This window comes from Grammomys surdaster, unplaced genomic scaffold (assembly GCF_004785775.1).
Source record: "Grammomys surdaster isolate TR1022 unplaced genomic scaffold, NIH_TR_1.0 126612, whole genome shotgun sequence".
In the NCBI taxonomy this organism is placed as follows: domain Eukaryota; kingdom Metazoa; phylum Chordata; class Mammalia; order Rodentia; family Muridae; genus Grammomys; species Grammomys surdaster.
The window spans coordinates 2,837,268-2,851,675 of record NW_021621401.1 but is presented as its reverse complement, the minus strand read 5'-3'; the positions used below and the strand labels follow the sequence as shown (position 1 = coordinate 2,851,675).

The window sequence follows — 14,408 nt, the reverse complement described above, 5'->3', positions numbered from 1 at the left end:
CCCCCTCCCCTCCCCCTCTCCCACTCTCTCTTTCTCTCTTTCTCTCTCTGTTGGAGCATCATGTTCTTGCTTCAGTCTCATAGGCTTGTGCCACCACATAGGAATCCAGCACACTGCTCTGTCTTTGTCAGGAAGTCCTAGACACAAGACTGTCAGAATTACAGTATGATATTATCATCTGTAAATGTATTGGGCCATATTCATCTCTATCCTGGGACTCGTGTGTAACTGGGCTCTTACCTACTTTGTGGATTCTTCTTTCTTTCACCCTTCCACCTCCCTAACACTGGGTAGGAGAGAAAAACAGATAGAGGGGGAAGGGGGTGATGATACTGTTAAAGCACTGCCCGCTGAAGTTCCTCGGGCAAGCATGAGCTTCGCTGTCCGTGTAGCTCTTCTCTTCTCTCCATCTCTTCGCACACAACTACTTGACAAATCACAGCCATCCACCGGCCAACCAGCCCTTCTGTCATGGCGCTAGCATTTATGTAGCCTCTAAAATATCCTCGGAATTCCAAATGCCACACAGCCGCAGCTGGCAGAACCACAGCCCTGCCAGGATAGGAGGCAAATTATAGTCAGTTGCTGTGGACAGTCTGAAGCAGCCCCATATCCCATACTTGAGATTAAAACAAAAACATCCTTTTTTGTTGTTGTTGTTGTTGTTGTTTTGTTTTGTTTTTTTCAAGACAGGGTTTCTCTGTGTAGCCCTGGAAACAAAAACATCCTTATATTTCTACTTTTTTGTTTGTTTGGTTTTTGGTTTTTCGAGACAGGGTTTCTCTGTGTAGCCCTGGCTGTCCTGGAACTCACTCTGTAGACCAGGCTGGCCTTGAACTCAGAAATCCATCTGCCTCTGCCTCCCAAGTGCTGGGATTAAAGGTGTGCACCACCACCGCCCAGCTCTGCTTTTTAAAAGAAACCAAAATTCTCACTATGCTCATGCAGCCCCCAGACCCAAGTCGGATAAACTTAAGAGTCCATGATACATCTGTCAAGTGGAAACTAACCTTAAACATCCATCCCAACATGATTTTGTAAACAAAAGTCCAGACTACAGAATCTGGCTAAGACTGCTTCCCACCCCACCAGGATCTCAGGCTGTCTAAGAGGCTAAAGACAGACTCTGTGTTCCTCCTCCTGCAGGTAAATACTGAAGGCTTCTCTGCTGTAGAGGATGGGGATCTGACCCAACGCTTCCTGCTGAGTGACGTGAGCTCTGAGGCCGCCCACGCGTTTCTGAAGTACCTCTACATGGCGGACACTGACGTGCCTCCCAGCCTGGCTCCTGGTCTGCATTCCCTGGCCCTAAGGTGGGATTGTACTTTCCACACGCTCCACAGCCATTAGAGTTGGTGGCCTGGATTGGGAGACTGATATCTCAAGGCGAGTTATGCTGCCTAAAGCTCAGGGCTAAGCCTGTCAAAGCTTTTATATCTTTTAATCCCACATTTACACCAGCAGCCATGAACAGTACATGATAGTTGGCTAGAGCAGATGCTTGCAGGGTGTGAGAGCTGGGTGGGAAGAATTATACTTAGCATGGTGGGATGGTAGTCCGTGGCCTCCGCACCCTGAGAGACAGACACCTCACGCAGCCCCTCGGTTGTCCCCATAAGAGTTACCCAGCATCACCTAGGTATCCTTCCTCCTCACTCATTCCAGGCTCTGTACATCCTTGTGCCTTCTTAGAAAAGCTCAGTGATGGTGGTTTATGATACACCACCTGGGTTTCAGAGCCTTCTGTCTGCTGTGGGTTTTCTCAGGCACAGCGTCTTGAGTGCTGCCTGGTTTTGTAGCCCTACCAGCTCCTGTGATTGCTAGCTGATCCTGACACACCTTCACTCTGTTAGCACCAAAGTTAAAGCATCATGGGTGCTGTCCAGAGTGATGGCCAAGTGCATTCTGGACAAGGGGAACATCCTTGTTCCTCTTCCTGAGCTGTGCTCTGGCCACCCGTCCTCTGTGTAGAGCTCTGATGGTGCCACGTCTGCTATTGCAGGTTTGGTGTGAGTGACCTTGTTCAGCTGTGTGAACAAGTACCTGCCATGGCGGACTTAGAGGGAGAGCAGCCAGAGGCCAGTGAGGATTGCAAAAGCAGAGCTGAGACCTTCCAGGAGCTCCTGAGGTCCGTGTGGGCAGATGAGGAGGAGGGAGCGGAGACTCCACTGGAGCCTGCAGTCTGTGAAGAAGATGGAGAAAAAGTGAATGAGGCAGAAATGGAAGAGATATATGAATTTGCAGCTACGCAGAGGAAGCTTCTCCAGGGGGACAGAGCGGCAGACACGGATGGGAGCACTGACCAGTGCAGGGAGGACGGTCCAGTTTCTGAGCCTTCCCTGGCAGGTGTCCAGAGTGACAGACACCCAGAAAATACAGAGCAAATGGAGTTGTCTGGGTTAGAAAAAGAAGAGGCACTAGCCAGCTACAAACACAAAGGAGATTCCACTCCACTGCAGGACCAGTGCCCAGAGTGGGCAGGGAAAGCAGAGGCCCAGGATGCACTGGGGGATGCAGTTGACCACCCCAACTTCTGCAGCCCTTCTGACAGCCACAAAGGGAGGGGGAAAGATTGCTTGCCTTTGCACCCACACAAGGCCTATGACTGCAAACACCTTCTTCCAACAAGTCAAAGAGTGTCATCTGAACTGTCACAAATAACAGTTGATCATGAAGAGCAGAATGACTGGCTCAGGGAGGGGCAGGCTGATGTGGCCCAGGCACCTTCTCCACACCCCTGCTGCCTCCTGTCACAGACTTCTGTGGGTGGAAGTCCCAGCCAGTCATGGCTTCACCTATACCACACAAGCCGTTTGTCCCCCTCAGTGTCCCAGTCACACGGTAGCATTTCCAAGGTGGTGTCCCCACCAAGCTCACTGTCTCCAGTTACACCAACTAAGCAAACGAGGGACAGTAACATCCTCATGTTACGGAAAGAAGCAGGCCAGCACAAAAGCAAACCAAGTAGCCCTGTATCGGGACGCAGAAGTGGGGGTATCCTGATTTCCCCAGCCAGGTCTCCACCCATTGACCTGACGCAGTCGGTACCCGATCCCCCGTGCCCCAGGGCCCAGGGTGCTCTGCATCACGGGAAAGAGGAGGACGAGGTCATCCTGTTACTGGATTCAGATGAGGAGCGGGAGCTGGAGCACACCAAGACAGAGTCAGTTTCTAAAGATTTCCCAGAAGGAAGGAAACTTCCAGAAGTTAGCCCCAGGTCCTCTGAACTGTTTTCAGTCATTGATGTTGAAGAAGATCAAGAACATTTCCAAAGCCCACTGAAGACAGAGGCCAGGCTGCAGCAGGGAGAAGAGGGACCGCTGGGAAACCAGTCTGCGCTGGGCCGCAGAGACATCCCCTGGCTCTTCTGCAACCAGAAAGCCAGCCTGGATGAGGACAGTGCTACAGATACCTCCTGGCTGGTGCCTGCCACTCCAGGGGCCAGCAAGAGTCGCGATTGCTCATCACAGACCCAAATCAAAAGCCTTAAGATCAGGACTTTGTCAGATGAGCCTGCTCAGCAAACACCCAGGCCTAACTTAGAACGCAGGACTGTGCTGGAAGCAGCCCAGCAATTCTCTGTGATCATGCCACACACACAGCCTGTTACTCTAGGAGCCTCTGACAGCAGAAGACAGGCCTACAGAAGCCCTTCCCTTTCCTACCCCGGGCGCCACAGACTCTCTTCTTCACAGCCATTGTGTCCTCCCCCTGAGTTTACCAGGTGGTCCCAGAAATCTTCCTCACCTAGACCATGCCTGCCAAATCCGCCTGCAGCTGATGAAGTGGTGGAAGTTGGGGACAGTGATGATGAGCAGGAAGTGGCTTCCCATCAAGGAAACAGCAGCCCTGTGTTAGATGGTGACCCCCCAGGTCCCCTGGGTGACTACTGTTGGCATGAGCCTCTCTCACCAATTCCAATTGACCACTTGAATCTGGAGCGGACTGGCCCCTTGATCACAAGCAGTCCCAGCAGCCAGGTCCAGGAAGCTCTGCCTAGTGATGGCTGCCACTCCCCAGGACTCGGCACCACCCCCATTCGAGGAAGCTATGGTGCTCTGACAGAGTCTCCGAAGCAGTCCTCACAGGCTGGCTCTCCAGAGAGCAGCAAACTGAGTGTCCTTAGCCAGGCTCTGTGGGATGACTGGGATGAGGAGGAAGGACACTCTACAGAGGCTCCACCTGTGGCCCAAATGCTGAGTGCCAGGACTCGGAAGCCAGACAGGCCAGAGACACCAAGTGAGTGGCCGTGAGGCCTGAGAGAGGTCTTGACATGTACTGCTTATGCTAACGGGATGTGGAGGTCAGTCAGGGTGGAAAGCTGAAGGACTTGCTCATCTGGGCAGGGCCCTGCCTTTGATTCCCCTCCCCCAGCTCTCCTATAAAGTAGGAGATGTAGCTGTCTCCCTAGGATATACTAGTAAGTATATAAGCAGCAAGACAGCATTTCCTAAGCCTGCCTGGATCTCAACTAATGAACCTATTCCAAGTCCCTTTCCGTGAGCCCTCTTCCAGAACACTGGCTCAGCACTCAGAGATTAGAGCTGTCAGCAGACATAACCTTAAGATGGGCAGAGTGAAGCTCCCGGAGAAGTGAAGTGCATTGTTGCAGGCCTGGCTCAGTGGTAGAGGACTTACCTAGCATACGTGAGGCCCTGAAATTCAATCCCTGCACCACATGAGCACAGACGTTAACTACACAAACCTGGGTGTGATGACACATGCATGACACATGCATGTAACTCTAGCACTCAGAAGATGGAGGCGGGGGGATCAGAAGTCTAAGGTCACCAGCAGCAGTGAGTGTAGCAGTAAGCTTCATGCCAACTCTCACTGTCTTTAAAAACAGCTGACTGTATTGGCACATGCCTTTAATCTCAGCTCTCTGGAGGCAGAGGCAGAGGCAGGCAGATTTCTGTGAATTCAAGGCCGGTCTGCTCTACAGTTTGAGTTCTAGGACACCCATGGATGTGAGAAACATTACCACCCTCTCTCCAAAATTAAGTATAGAGTTGCCATAGTCAATCTAGGTGACGCACATCTGTAATCCCGGCTCAGGACATAGAAGCAGTAATATCAAGAGTTTAGGTCGACCTAAAGTACACAGCATGACAAAACTTTAAGGAAAAAGAAAGGAAGGAAGACAACAGAAACCATGTAGGGAGGTGGTTCAGTCCATAGAGTGCAAACAGGAGGGCTGGAGTCCAACCTCCAGACTCCACATTAGAAGCTGGGCCTGGTTACACACAGCTGTGACCCCAGCACAGCAGACGAAGACAGGAGCCTCCATGGGGCTCACTGGCCAGCTTAGGAGCTTATCACGCGCATACCCAGAAGAGTAATTTCATAGAGCCCAGAAATTCTATTCTCCTCTCTCCAAAATAATTGAAAACTGGGATTCAAATAGATAATCATTCATTCATAGCCAGAGGTGAGAAAAGCCCAACACAGTGGACTGTTATGGATTGACACATGCTGTCTGTGAGACTTAAGATGTGATGGGAAGGTCACAGGAGCTAGTCACACTGGTCATTCATTTCCTCCCATAAAATACATAAAGAGTGATGCAACACAGACTGGCGCTTTCCCTGGGGGTGGGGGGAGTTGTGGGGGGAGGGGTGGGGGCAAGGTCAACTGCTCACCACATACAAGGTTCCCTTTGGATTCAGAACCAGGTTGCCCAGTAATGTGACCACTAAGTGGTAGGTAGTTCACTTTAAACTTTTTAATCAATTTCATGTTTTTTAAAGAAATGGGACAATGTACAGTATGCAGCACAGTGAGTACTTAGCAGGCATGGTGGACCCCACCCGTCCCCGCACACAAAGCTCAGGTGAGGAAGGTGTGGGGGAGCGTGACCCCTGACCCCACCCCAGAAGGAAGGATGTTACTTCCTGTGCATTCCAGTCTTTCAGAAAAGCTTAAAAGCCACTGCCTCCTGGCAGGGAGGAGTGGACACTAGCTCTGCACCACCATGCAGTCACAGCCACCTGCTGCTTCCTTCCCAAATCCCCCAGGGCACTGGGTGGCTGACACCCTCCAGTGGTTTGAGAGCCCCAGCACCCCACTGCTTTTGCTACAGGGGTGCCTGCAATGCAGAATTTGCATTTCTCACTAGTTCCCAGACCAATGCAGAGACCAGTTCAGAGAACCAATGCAGGAGACTTGAGACTCACACACTTTGGTCTGAGGCAAGCTTCTAGGCCCCTGAAAAATGACAGGAGGTGGTCTCCAACCTCTGTAGACAAAAGGAGAGCGCTGGCTAGCCACGTTTCCCATCAGTCTTTTGTTTCTAGGGTTTTTATTGTTGTTTTGAGGCAGGGTCTCTGACTGGGTTCCAGGCTGGCATGAATTTATAGTAACCCCCATGTCTCAACTTCCAAAGTCCTGGAATTACAAATGTGAGCTTCAGCCCCCAGTTTGTGGTTATAAGCAGGTGGAGTTTGGTTGGTTGTTTGGCTTTCCTAGATGTTGAGGAAATTCTTTTGTCTAAACTCAGTTTTGAACTACTACACCTGGCATCTCTATTAATCTTTTGTTTTGTTTTATTTTGTTTTTCCAGACAGGGTTTCTCTGTGTAGCCCTGGCTGTCCTAGAACTCTTTCTGTAGGCCAAGCTGGCCTTGAATTTAGATATCCCCTATCTCTGCCTCCCAAGTGCTGAGATTAAAGGTGTGTGCCTTTAATCTTGGCAGGGAGGAGAGGACACTAGCTCTGTGCCACCATGCAGTCACAGCCACCTGCTGCTTCCTTCCCAAATTCCCCAGGGCACTGGGTGGCTGACACCCTCCTGGGTGCCTGTGTCCCACCTCTGCCCTTCCCCCTGAAGCATTTTTAAGAAGATATACATACAATGTATGATATCTTGTAACTGGCTTCTAACAAGTTTTTCAAGATTCCCTTGTTTCCTTTATTATATCTAAATACTGTATCTGTTCATCCATGAGTAGGCATTTGGGTTGTATGACTAATCCTGCTTTGTGTGGGTATAAATGTCTCTTCTGGTATAGTTAGGTCCAGGACTGTAGGTCACGCAGTAACTGTGGTTAGCACTACCCAGCAAGACACTGCTTCGTCTTCTGTCCCTACCAGGACGTGTGTGAGGTGGAGGTTCCAGTCCCTCCATTCCTGCCAACACAGTCATGTTTCCAGTCTAGCTGCTATGGAGTGTTACTGCACTATGTTTTCGATACCTGGTGGCTCATGATGAGTGCTTTTTTATGGGCTTAGTGGCCATTTGTGTATCTTTGGAGAAATGCTTGCCCTATCCTTTGTTTATTTATAATTATGTCGGTTTTTTCATTCATGTATTTATTGTGTGTGCGAGCTTGCATATGCCACAGTGTGCATGCGGAGATCAGGAGACAGCACTGGGCGTTGGTCTTCTCTTTTCCCTGTGTGGTTCCCAGGAACTGAACTGAAGTTCTCAGACTTGGGAGTTACCCACTCCCCTACATCTCCACAGCCTATGTTGTCTTTATTGTTGAGATAGGCAGTTGTGATGTTTAAGTGAGCTTGACAGTTCTCAGGGCTGTCAGTTGTCTCTGCTGTCACTACACGTCAGGATATTCTTACGTGACATCAGATCATGTGCTGGGCTGTTGTGCTAAGGCCCCAGGAGCCTGTTCACTGGCATTACTCTTGTGTACATGGTGGGTTCTTGATAATTGCTGTATACTGCCTTCCAGTGGAAAGGCACAGCTCAGATGGTAAGGGTGGTCTCCTTGGGCACAGTGATGATTAGGGTCTATCCTTTCCCATGGTGACACTTCCAGGGCAAGAAGTGGTAGCAGACCCATGCCTCTCACACTAAGTCATGTGCTTCTCATGTTTTATCCAGAAGGCGCTAACCAGAAAAAGAATTTGCCCCCCAAAGTGCCTATAACTCCAATGCCAAGGTATTCAATCATGGAGACCCCGGTGCTGAAGAAAGAACTGGACAGGTTGGTAGTGTTTCTCCAGACTTCCTCTTAGGTGGTCTCCTGTGAATAACCAGACCCTGCAAATAGATTGACCCAGCACCTGGCCCTTCAGGTCTGGGAGATGCAGCTGGCCCTTAGCCTGGGAGGGAAGTTCTGCAGTTTGCTCTGCACAGGCTTGAGTAGGGTGAGTGGCTGGGCCTTTCTTAACTCTTACCAGATGTGAGCTCCAGAAAGCTAAGAATGAGGCCCCTGCGGTTACTTGTAGGAAGTAGGTCTTCCTGCTCCATGCTGATAGAAGTGGAACCCTAGCCATGCCAGCCAAGTAAGGAAAACAGTGTGAAATCTGTCACATCCCAAGCAGTACTGCTCCTCAGTCTCCAGTACTTGGTGAAGTCAGTGTTCTCACCGTCCCCAGGACACTGGAAACATCTCTGGATAACCTTTAGAGGAGGCTTAGTTGGCATGTGGCCACATGGTCAGCTTTGCATGCCCGACAAAGTCAGGCTTGTAAGATTTCAGTCCACTCAAGCCACACGTAACTCAGCAGCAGAGTGTGGTGACAGGGCCGCACCGATGGACATTGACGTTCATCTGTCTCCACATGCAGGTTTGGAGTCCGGGCTCTGCCTAAACGCCAGATGGTCCTAAAACTGAAGGAGATTTTCCAGTACACTCACCAGACTCTGGAGTCAGACTCTGAGGATGAGCTCCCGTCCTCCCAGATACCCCCAGAGGTACCTTGCAGCCAGGCATCTACCGCTGAGACCTGCAACCTTTCAAGATCAGGAAGTTACACCCAGCTCAAGGCCACTGAAGGTCTTGGGACTCGAGGATTCAAGGGCCCCACTAGAAGCAAGAGCCTTCAACGACAAGGGAAGCAGCTCAGTGAGAATGTTTCCCACTCAAGCAGGTTGCCAGCTACAGAGCCTTCACACCCTGATGGCGATGCCCTGCTCCCAGACTCCCAGGAATCCATGGCTACCTCTGTGGATGGCAGTGACAACTCCTTTAGCTCTCAAAGGTAGTGGAGGCAGGAGGGTCAGTCACATCATGTGTCCTTTGAGTGGTGGGTCTGAAAGGGCATTAGGGAAGTCCACATGGCTTAAATGTTCATTCCCTGAGTCACCACAGGCCTGAGGAGCTTTGTAGTTTCCTTATGTGCCTGAGCTTTCTGGATGGGGCTGGGGGAGGGAGATCCCACCTAGACTGGCCCGGGAACCAGGAACCACAGAGATGTGCAGGACATCAGGGACATCATCAAGGAGTCCTGTCACATGTCAGGCCCAGCAGAACCGTGGAAACAGTCATCCCCTCAAAGGGCTTCCAGGTCTTGGGGGCTGTAGAAAAAGGGTATCATGTAACATCATTGTTCTTTTCAGCTCCTCTGGTGAGTTTGGAGCTGCCTTGGAGTCTGCAGGTGAAGACAAGGATGAAGAGGATGGTCTTACCGCATCACAGGTAGCAATCCAGGCTGCAGACACCGAGGAGGCGGTGAGGCGCTATATCTGCTCCAAGCCTGCCCTGCACAGGAAGGTCCTGCTGTACCAGCCTCTGGAGCTGGCTGAGCTGCAGGCTGAGCTGAAGCAACACGGCATCCCTGTGGCCATGGGCAAGCTGCTCGACATCCTGGACGCTCAGTGCATCACCTTCACAACTGCTGCAGCCCGAAAGGAGAAGCTCAAACAGAAGAGACGGCAGCCTGCGGGCCGAAAGAAAAAGCATCAGAAATGACAAGCCTCCACCCAGTAGTCCTGCCAGAGGGCCTGAGCACCTAGTGTAAGTCAGGTCTCCACAGTATGTCGCAGGACATGGCCTGTGTCAGTGTAAAGGACAGGAACCCCAGCATACTTTCTCTGCTGCATTCCAGCTCCATGTGCCGCCCTTGGACTCAGAGCAGCCCACCCCCTCAGCCAGTGCCAGTTTTCCCCCTTTGGCCCAACCAGGGCCCCCATCCTGTGTGTTCCTGAAAGGCAGTGGGCCACACCAGTGACTAGTGTAAGACCCTTCTTCCCTTGTCTTTCTGTGTCCGGCACACTCAAGCACAGCTGCCCTGTAGAATATTCTGGGAAGGGCATTGGGTCCAGCCTGCCTTCTTAGCATTAAAACCAGCCCAGCCATCATGGCAGACCAGACACTGACAGGAGACCAGTATGTCATAGTGCTACTCCACCCTGTGCCTGCCCAGATACTTGCCACTGTCACCAGCATTCTTTAAGCAGGACTTTGAGTAGGGCCCAGCACAGCTATGAAGCCCCCCAAAGTAAGGATGTGGACTCCGGGACCAGAAAAAAAAAAAACCAAACAAACAGAAGTTTGGGTTTCCACAGCCTGTGAATGTCCTTGTGTGTTTTAAATACAGTGAAGTTGTTTATATGATGTGCAATAAAAACAAAGTTTTATTTAAAAATAAATAAATAAACCTAGACCCTCCTCTCTGGGAAAGCCAGAGGAGCACACAGTGAGCTTGGGCCCCTCTGCCCTGGTGCCCACCAGAGCCTTTGCACGTGTTCTTATCTTGGGGTGCCAAGACTGCGTACTGTCCACTGTTCCCCAGTTGTTCTGACTGTCTCTGTGTTCACACTAACGGGTCCTCACAGACACTGACTCTAGCTGCTGCTGCTCAGTAAAGTGCCAGGCTGGGCCTGTTGGACCCACTGAGTCAGCTTGCCTTGTTAGCACTGACCCAGAGCTGTGCCAGCCATTCCTTCAGGAGCTGGAGGGTGGCCTGGTGCTAGAGCACCTGCCTAGTGTACCTAAGGCTCTGGGTTCAGTTTCCAGCACTACAACAAGAAAGCCATGACATCAAGGACAGATTCCTGGGAAAGATTTCTGAGCTGATCTTGGAGGCCAGCAGTGTTTAGGGAGGTGAGAACAAAGCTTGGTGTTTGTGGAATGTGTCCTGGTCATGATCAGCCAGAGAGAAACCAGTTCTTCCTGTGATGACCAGGCAGGCAATTAGGAGCCCAGAACCAGGGGTATCCCAATGACAGATTCTTGAACCCCTGAATCTATTGTATCCAGCAACATCCACCTGTTTTTAAACAGCCAGTTGCTGCCTCTGCAGGGAGAGGTTCAAATGAACCTCTGAAGCGAAGGTGTGGCCACCATCCAGAACAGTGGCAGGTAAGCAGGGACCTTCCCACAAATCACCCTGGTTCCAGCATCATAGCACTGGGTCAGCCTCTTGAAACTAAGATGCATGGCTGCCTCACCCCTTCAGTGATGCTGAAGCCACCTGGACCACTCATTGAATAAAGTGAGGAGAAGTCCTCTTCCAGAAACCACACTGTCTTTGTATGGTTAGCCCCACCACAGATGTGCGTTGAACATAAGTAAATCATATGTGTCACCAGACATGGTCTGGGTGGACATGGATGTCTGGGTAATGTGACCAGACCTCCAGCCTGTTCATGTCTGTGGTCAGCCCTTGCCATGGCCTAGGCTTGTCTACCTAAAGCAGTCTGTGTTGAGCCACAGTCTAGCTTGGATAAAAGACAACTAGTTCAGGTAAGGGAAACCACAGGGAAAGGCCCTGACTGCAGGCTGGAAAGCCTTAACATTCCCCAAGTTAGGAAGAACTGAGCCCACTAACTGCCCTGCTGTTTGCTCTTGGGGAACAGAAAGTCTCAGAGTGAAGATGACCCTGGAGAAATGTGTGGTTCGTGTATGTGTGTGCATGCACACACGCACAATTAGAATAGCCCATGTATGGGGCTGGTGGCCATTACTGGGAGGAGAGGAAGGAGCTAGCACCAGGATGTTCCCCAAGATCCTCAGGAAGGAGGTTATTTCCTCTCCTGCCAGATCCCTGGAGGAGGCAGGCTGAGCCTCTTGGGCCTTTTACGTGTGACAGGCCTACAAGGCCTCTGTGGTTTCCAACATCTGGTAGGCACCTGGTACAGGCATCTTTGCTGCACCCTTTGGCCAGGACTACAGCTATGCTCTGCTCTGCCTAGAGCCTTCTCAGGCTTCTCATGGTCTGGCACTGTGTCCTCCAGCTCCTGGCCATCTCAGTGGGCAGAAGTTGTCCTGAAACAGCATTTCTAACCTTCCACCAAAGTCTTCCCCCCTCAATGGGAAACAAGAATTAATGGTCACAGGTGCCTCCCGGAGACATAAGATAGGGCAAGGTCAGAAGTACCTCTGGGATGAGAAGGACATGGCCTAATAAGAGGAAGGCCACAGGGTATCAAAGCCTAAGTGTACAGGCATTCAGTCCTACTGGCTGTTTCTCAGCAGTGTGACCTAAACCCAGGTGCTGACTTCCTCCCTGGTCTCTTGCTTCCCCACCCCCACCTACTGACAGAGTCTGTTGTCAGAGGATGGAGGGTGACATGTCAACAACTGTGGCACTGTGCCCATCCTGAGCACATGCTGTGGGGTTGCTCAGTCCCAGAATGGAGACCTGACATCATTTCTCCACTCTGGGGGATGTGACAGAACCAAAGAGGTGAGCCTGGGGCCAACCAGCTTACCGATTTGTCAGTGAGGCTGTTAGCTTTTAAAACTAGACAGGAAGGAAGGTTGAGGTGGAGGACAGGAAGAGCTGAAGAGCCAGAGTTGCAGCGACAGTGGGTGGGCTCCTGGGGACCGCAGGATGTGGTGGGTCTGTCACTCCTTGCCCTGCCATGATCAGTGTGGTAAACTCCCCTGATCTCTTCAGAGAAGGTTTCCTCAGCTCTGGACAGACCAAAGCCTTAGCCTCAGCTGGCCTGCCACTGACTACCCAAGGCATTCAACTATAACCATGTCCTGTTGACGGGAGCTGAGCTGTGTGCTCCCAGGAGCACACAGGTGGAGCCCTTTAGCACCCTGGAGCACCCAAAATGGCAGGAAGGTAAGCAGCATCCAGAGGACATCAGTGCAGGAGCCAGGGAGGACTCAGGAACAGCTAGCTGGGAGGGAGGGCAGAGGCTCGTAAGGCCTGAGCTGTGCAGGGCATGAGGAGGCTACAGAATGTTGAGCCCTGGGTGCCGGGAGCTGCTGGGGCTGGATGCCTCAGTGTCTGGTAAACTCATGTATGCCCAGGATGATGATCCAGCACAAGTTCTAGGGGAGAAGACCCAGCTCCCTTTTCTTGGTGATGGCATGGGCAGAGCAGGCTGCACTGCAGGTTGTTACGAGTAAGCAGTAACACCATTGGAATCCTGCCCTCCCAGCCTGTGGTCCCAAGCAGGTGACCCTCTTCTTGTGTTCAGTTCCCACCTGTAAGTGGAATCACAACTCCAGCACCTACCCCAAAGGTCAAAGGAAGTGCTACATACAGCTCCTAGGTCCAGCTCCCATAAGTACCCCCTCCCCGCAGGGCGACTAATAGCCACACCCTGGGGTTAGTTAAAACTTGTCATTCTGAGACTGCTAACCATGGGAGGCCTCTGTAAGAGGTCTTGCTGCAAAGCTTCGTGAATGTTAAACACAGGCAGTGTTAACTATGGTATCCACCCATGGACAGGCTTCTAGGCCCTGAGGCTCTTCCCAGACCTCCCCCTATAGGCTGGTATTTCCTCAACCCAGGCTCACCTTAGCCTTCCTGCAAAAGCTGTATCTACCTTCCTGCTGGGAGGGCTAGATCTACCCACTTGCTGGGACTCCAGGTCAGTGCCAAGGTGTATCCTTAGGGCTGAAGTTACTTCTTCCTTTGGGATGCTGATCTCAGAAGCCAGATAGTTGCTATGGTGTTAGGTCAGGCCTCAGAAGGGAGATGAGGGTAGAGAGGAGGTTATACAAAGAACCCAAGGTACTATGTGTGTGGCCAGAGATATGAGAAGCACCCCCTCAGTATCTAAGCCAAGCTAGGTGGGGCAAGGCAGGCATTTGGGAAGGAGGGAATCAGCAGGCTCAGGCCGGGTCTGTGGACTTGGCAGAGTAGCGTGGGACAGAATAGGCTCCACCAGACATAATGCTTGGCCAGAGCTAAGAAGCAATGATCTAGGCCCTTCTAAAACACGGTCGCTGCATCCTCTTGTTCACTAGCAGCGATAAGATTATCTGGTGGGCATCCAATTACAGAAGGCAGTGGCTAGCCCTGGTCCATGCCCTGACAATAAATACCCTACTAGAAAGCACAACAGGGGCCCCTAGCATCCTGGCCTTTGACATGGACAGGCTGACATTGAACTACTTCACTTGGTCCAACTACATTCGTATTTTTGCACAGTTGCCAACTTCAAAAGTCAAGATGTACTTTACACGTAGTAAGGTGAGCTAATGGCCCTGTGTGTGTGTTTGATCACCCCTTAGATCAATGTGTAGAAAAACTGGCACCCAGAGGCCTCTTGTGCTGCCTCTCAGGCAGTACAAGATCAAGCAAGCCCAAGAGAAACTATTTGACATTTATCATTTTAGATTGGTTTGTCCAGATTTTAAGTTCCCTGGAAATGGAATCCCAGAGCATATTCTTCTGTGGCCAACTGTGCAGACATCTGTATGATAGGCTGGGCCAGGTGTGGACATCTGTATGATAGGCTGGGCAGGTGTGGACATCTGT

The 14,408-nt window shown here is 51.3% G+C and overlaps 2 protein-coding genes across 9 annotated transcripts in view; both read left to right on the top strand.

Annotated features, from left to right (window-relative positions):
- Positions 1-10,242, top strand: part of Slx4 (SLX4 structure-specific endonuclease subunit) — a 23,612-nt gene extending 13,370 nt beyond the window's left edge. For 2 of the 4 annotated variants that reach the window (XM_028760944.1, XM_028760945.1), the window contains exons 11-15: positions 1,147-1,313; positions 2,003-4,239; positions 7,840-7,942; positions 8,529-8,942; positions 9,301-10,242. In XM_028760944.1, the coding sequence (XP_028616777.1) occupies positions 1,147-1,313; positions 2,003-4,239; positions 7,840-7,942; positions 8,529-8,942; positions 9,301-9,652 (3,273 nt within the window). In that variant the 3' untranslated portion in view covers positions 9,653-10,242. Of the gene's footprint in view, positions 1-1,146; positions 1,314-2,002; positions 4,304-7,839; positions 7,943-8,528; positions 8,943-9,300 lie in introns of those variants that run through there. The other 2 variants (XM_028760946.1, XR_003710444.1) reach the window with 2 other exon arrangements.
- A 2,269-nt stretch (positions 10,243-12,511) lies between these two features.
- The window catches only part of Nlrc3 (NLR family CARD domain containing 3), a 32,642-nt gene continuing 30,745 nt past the window's right edge, over positions 12,512-14,408 (top strand). For all 5 annotated transcript variants that reach the window (XR_003710441.1, XM_028760843.1, XM_028760842.1 and 2 more), the window contains exon 1: positions 12,512-12,758. The gene's annotated coding sequence lies outside the window, so the exon portion shown is untranslated. The remainder of the gene's footprint in view (positions 12,759-14,408) is intronic.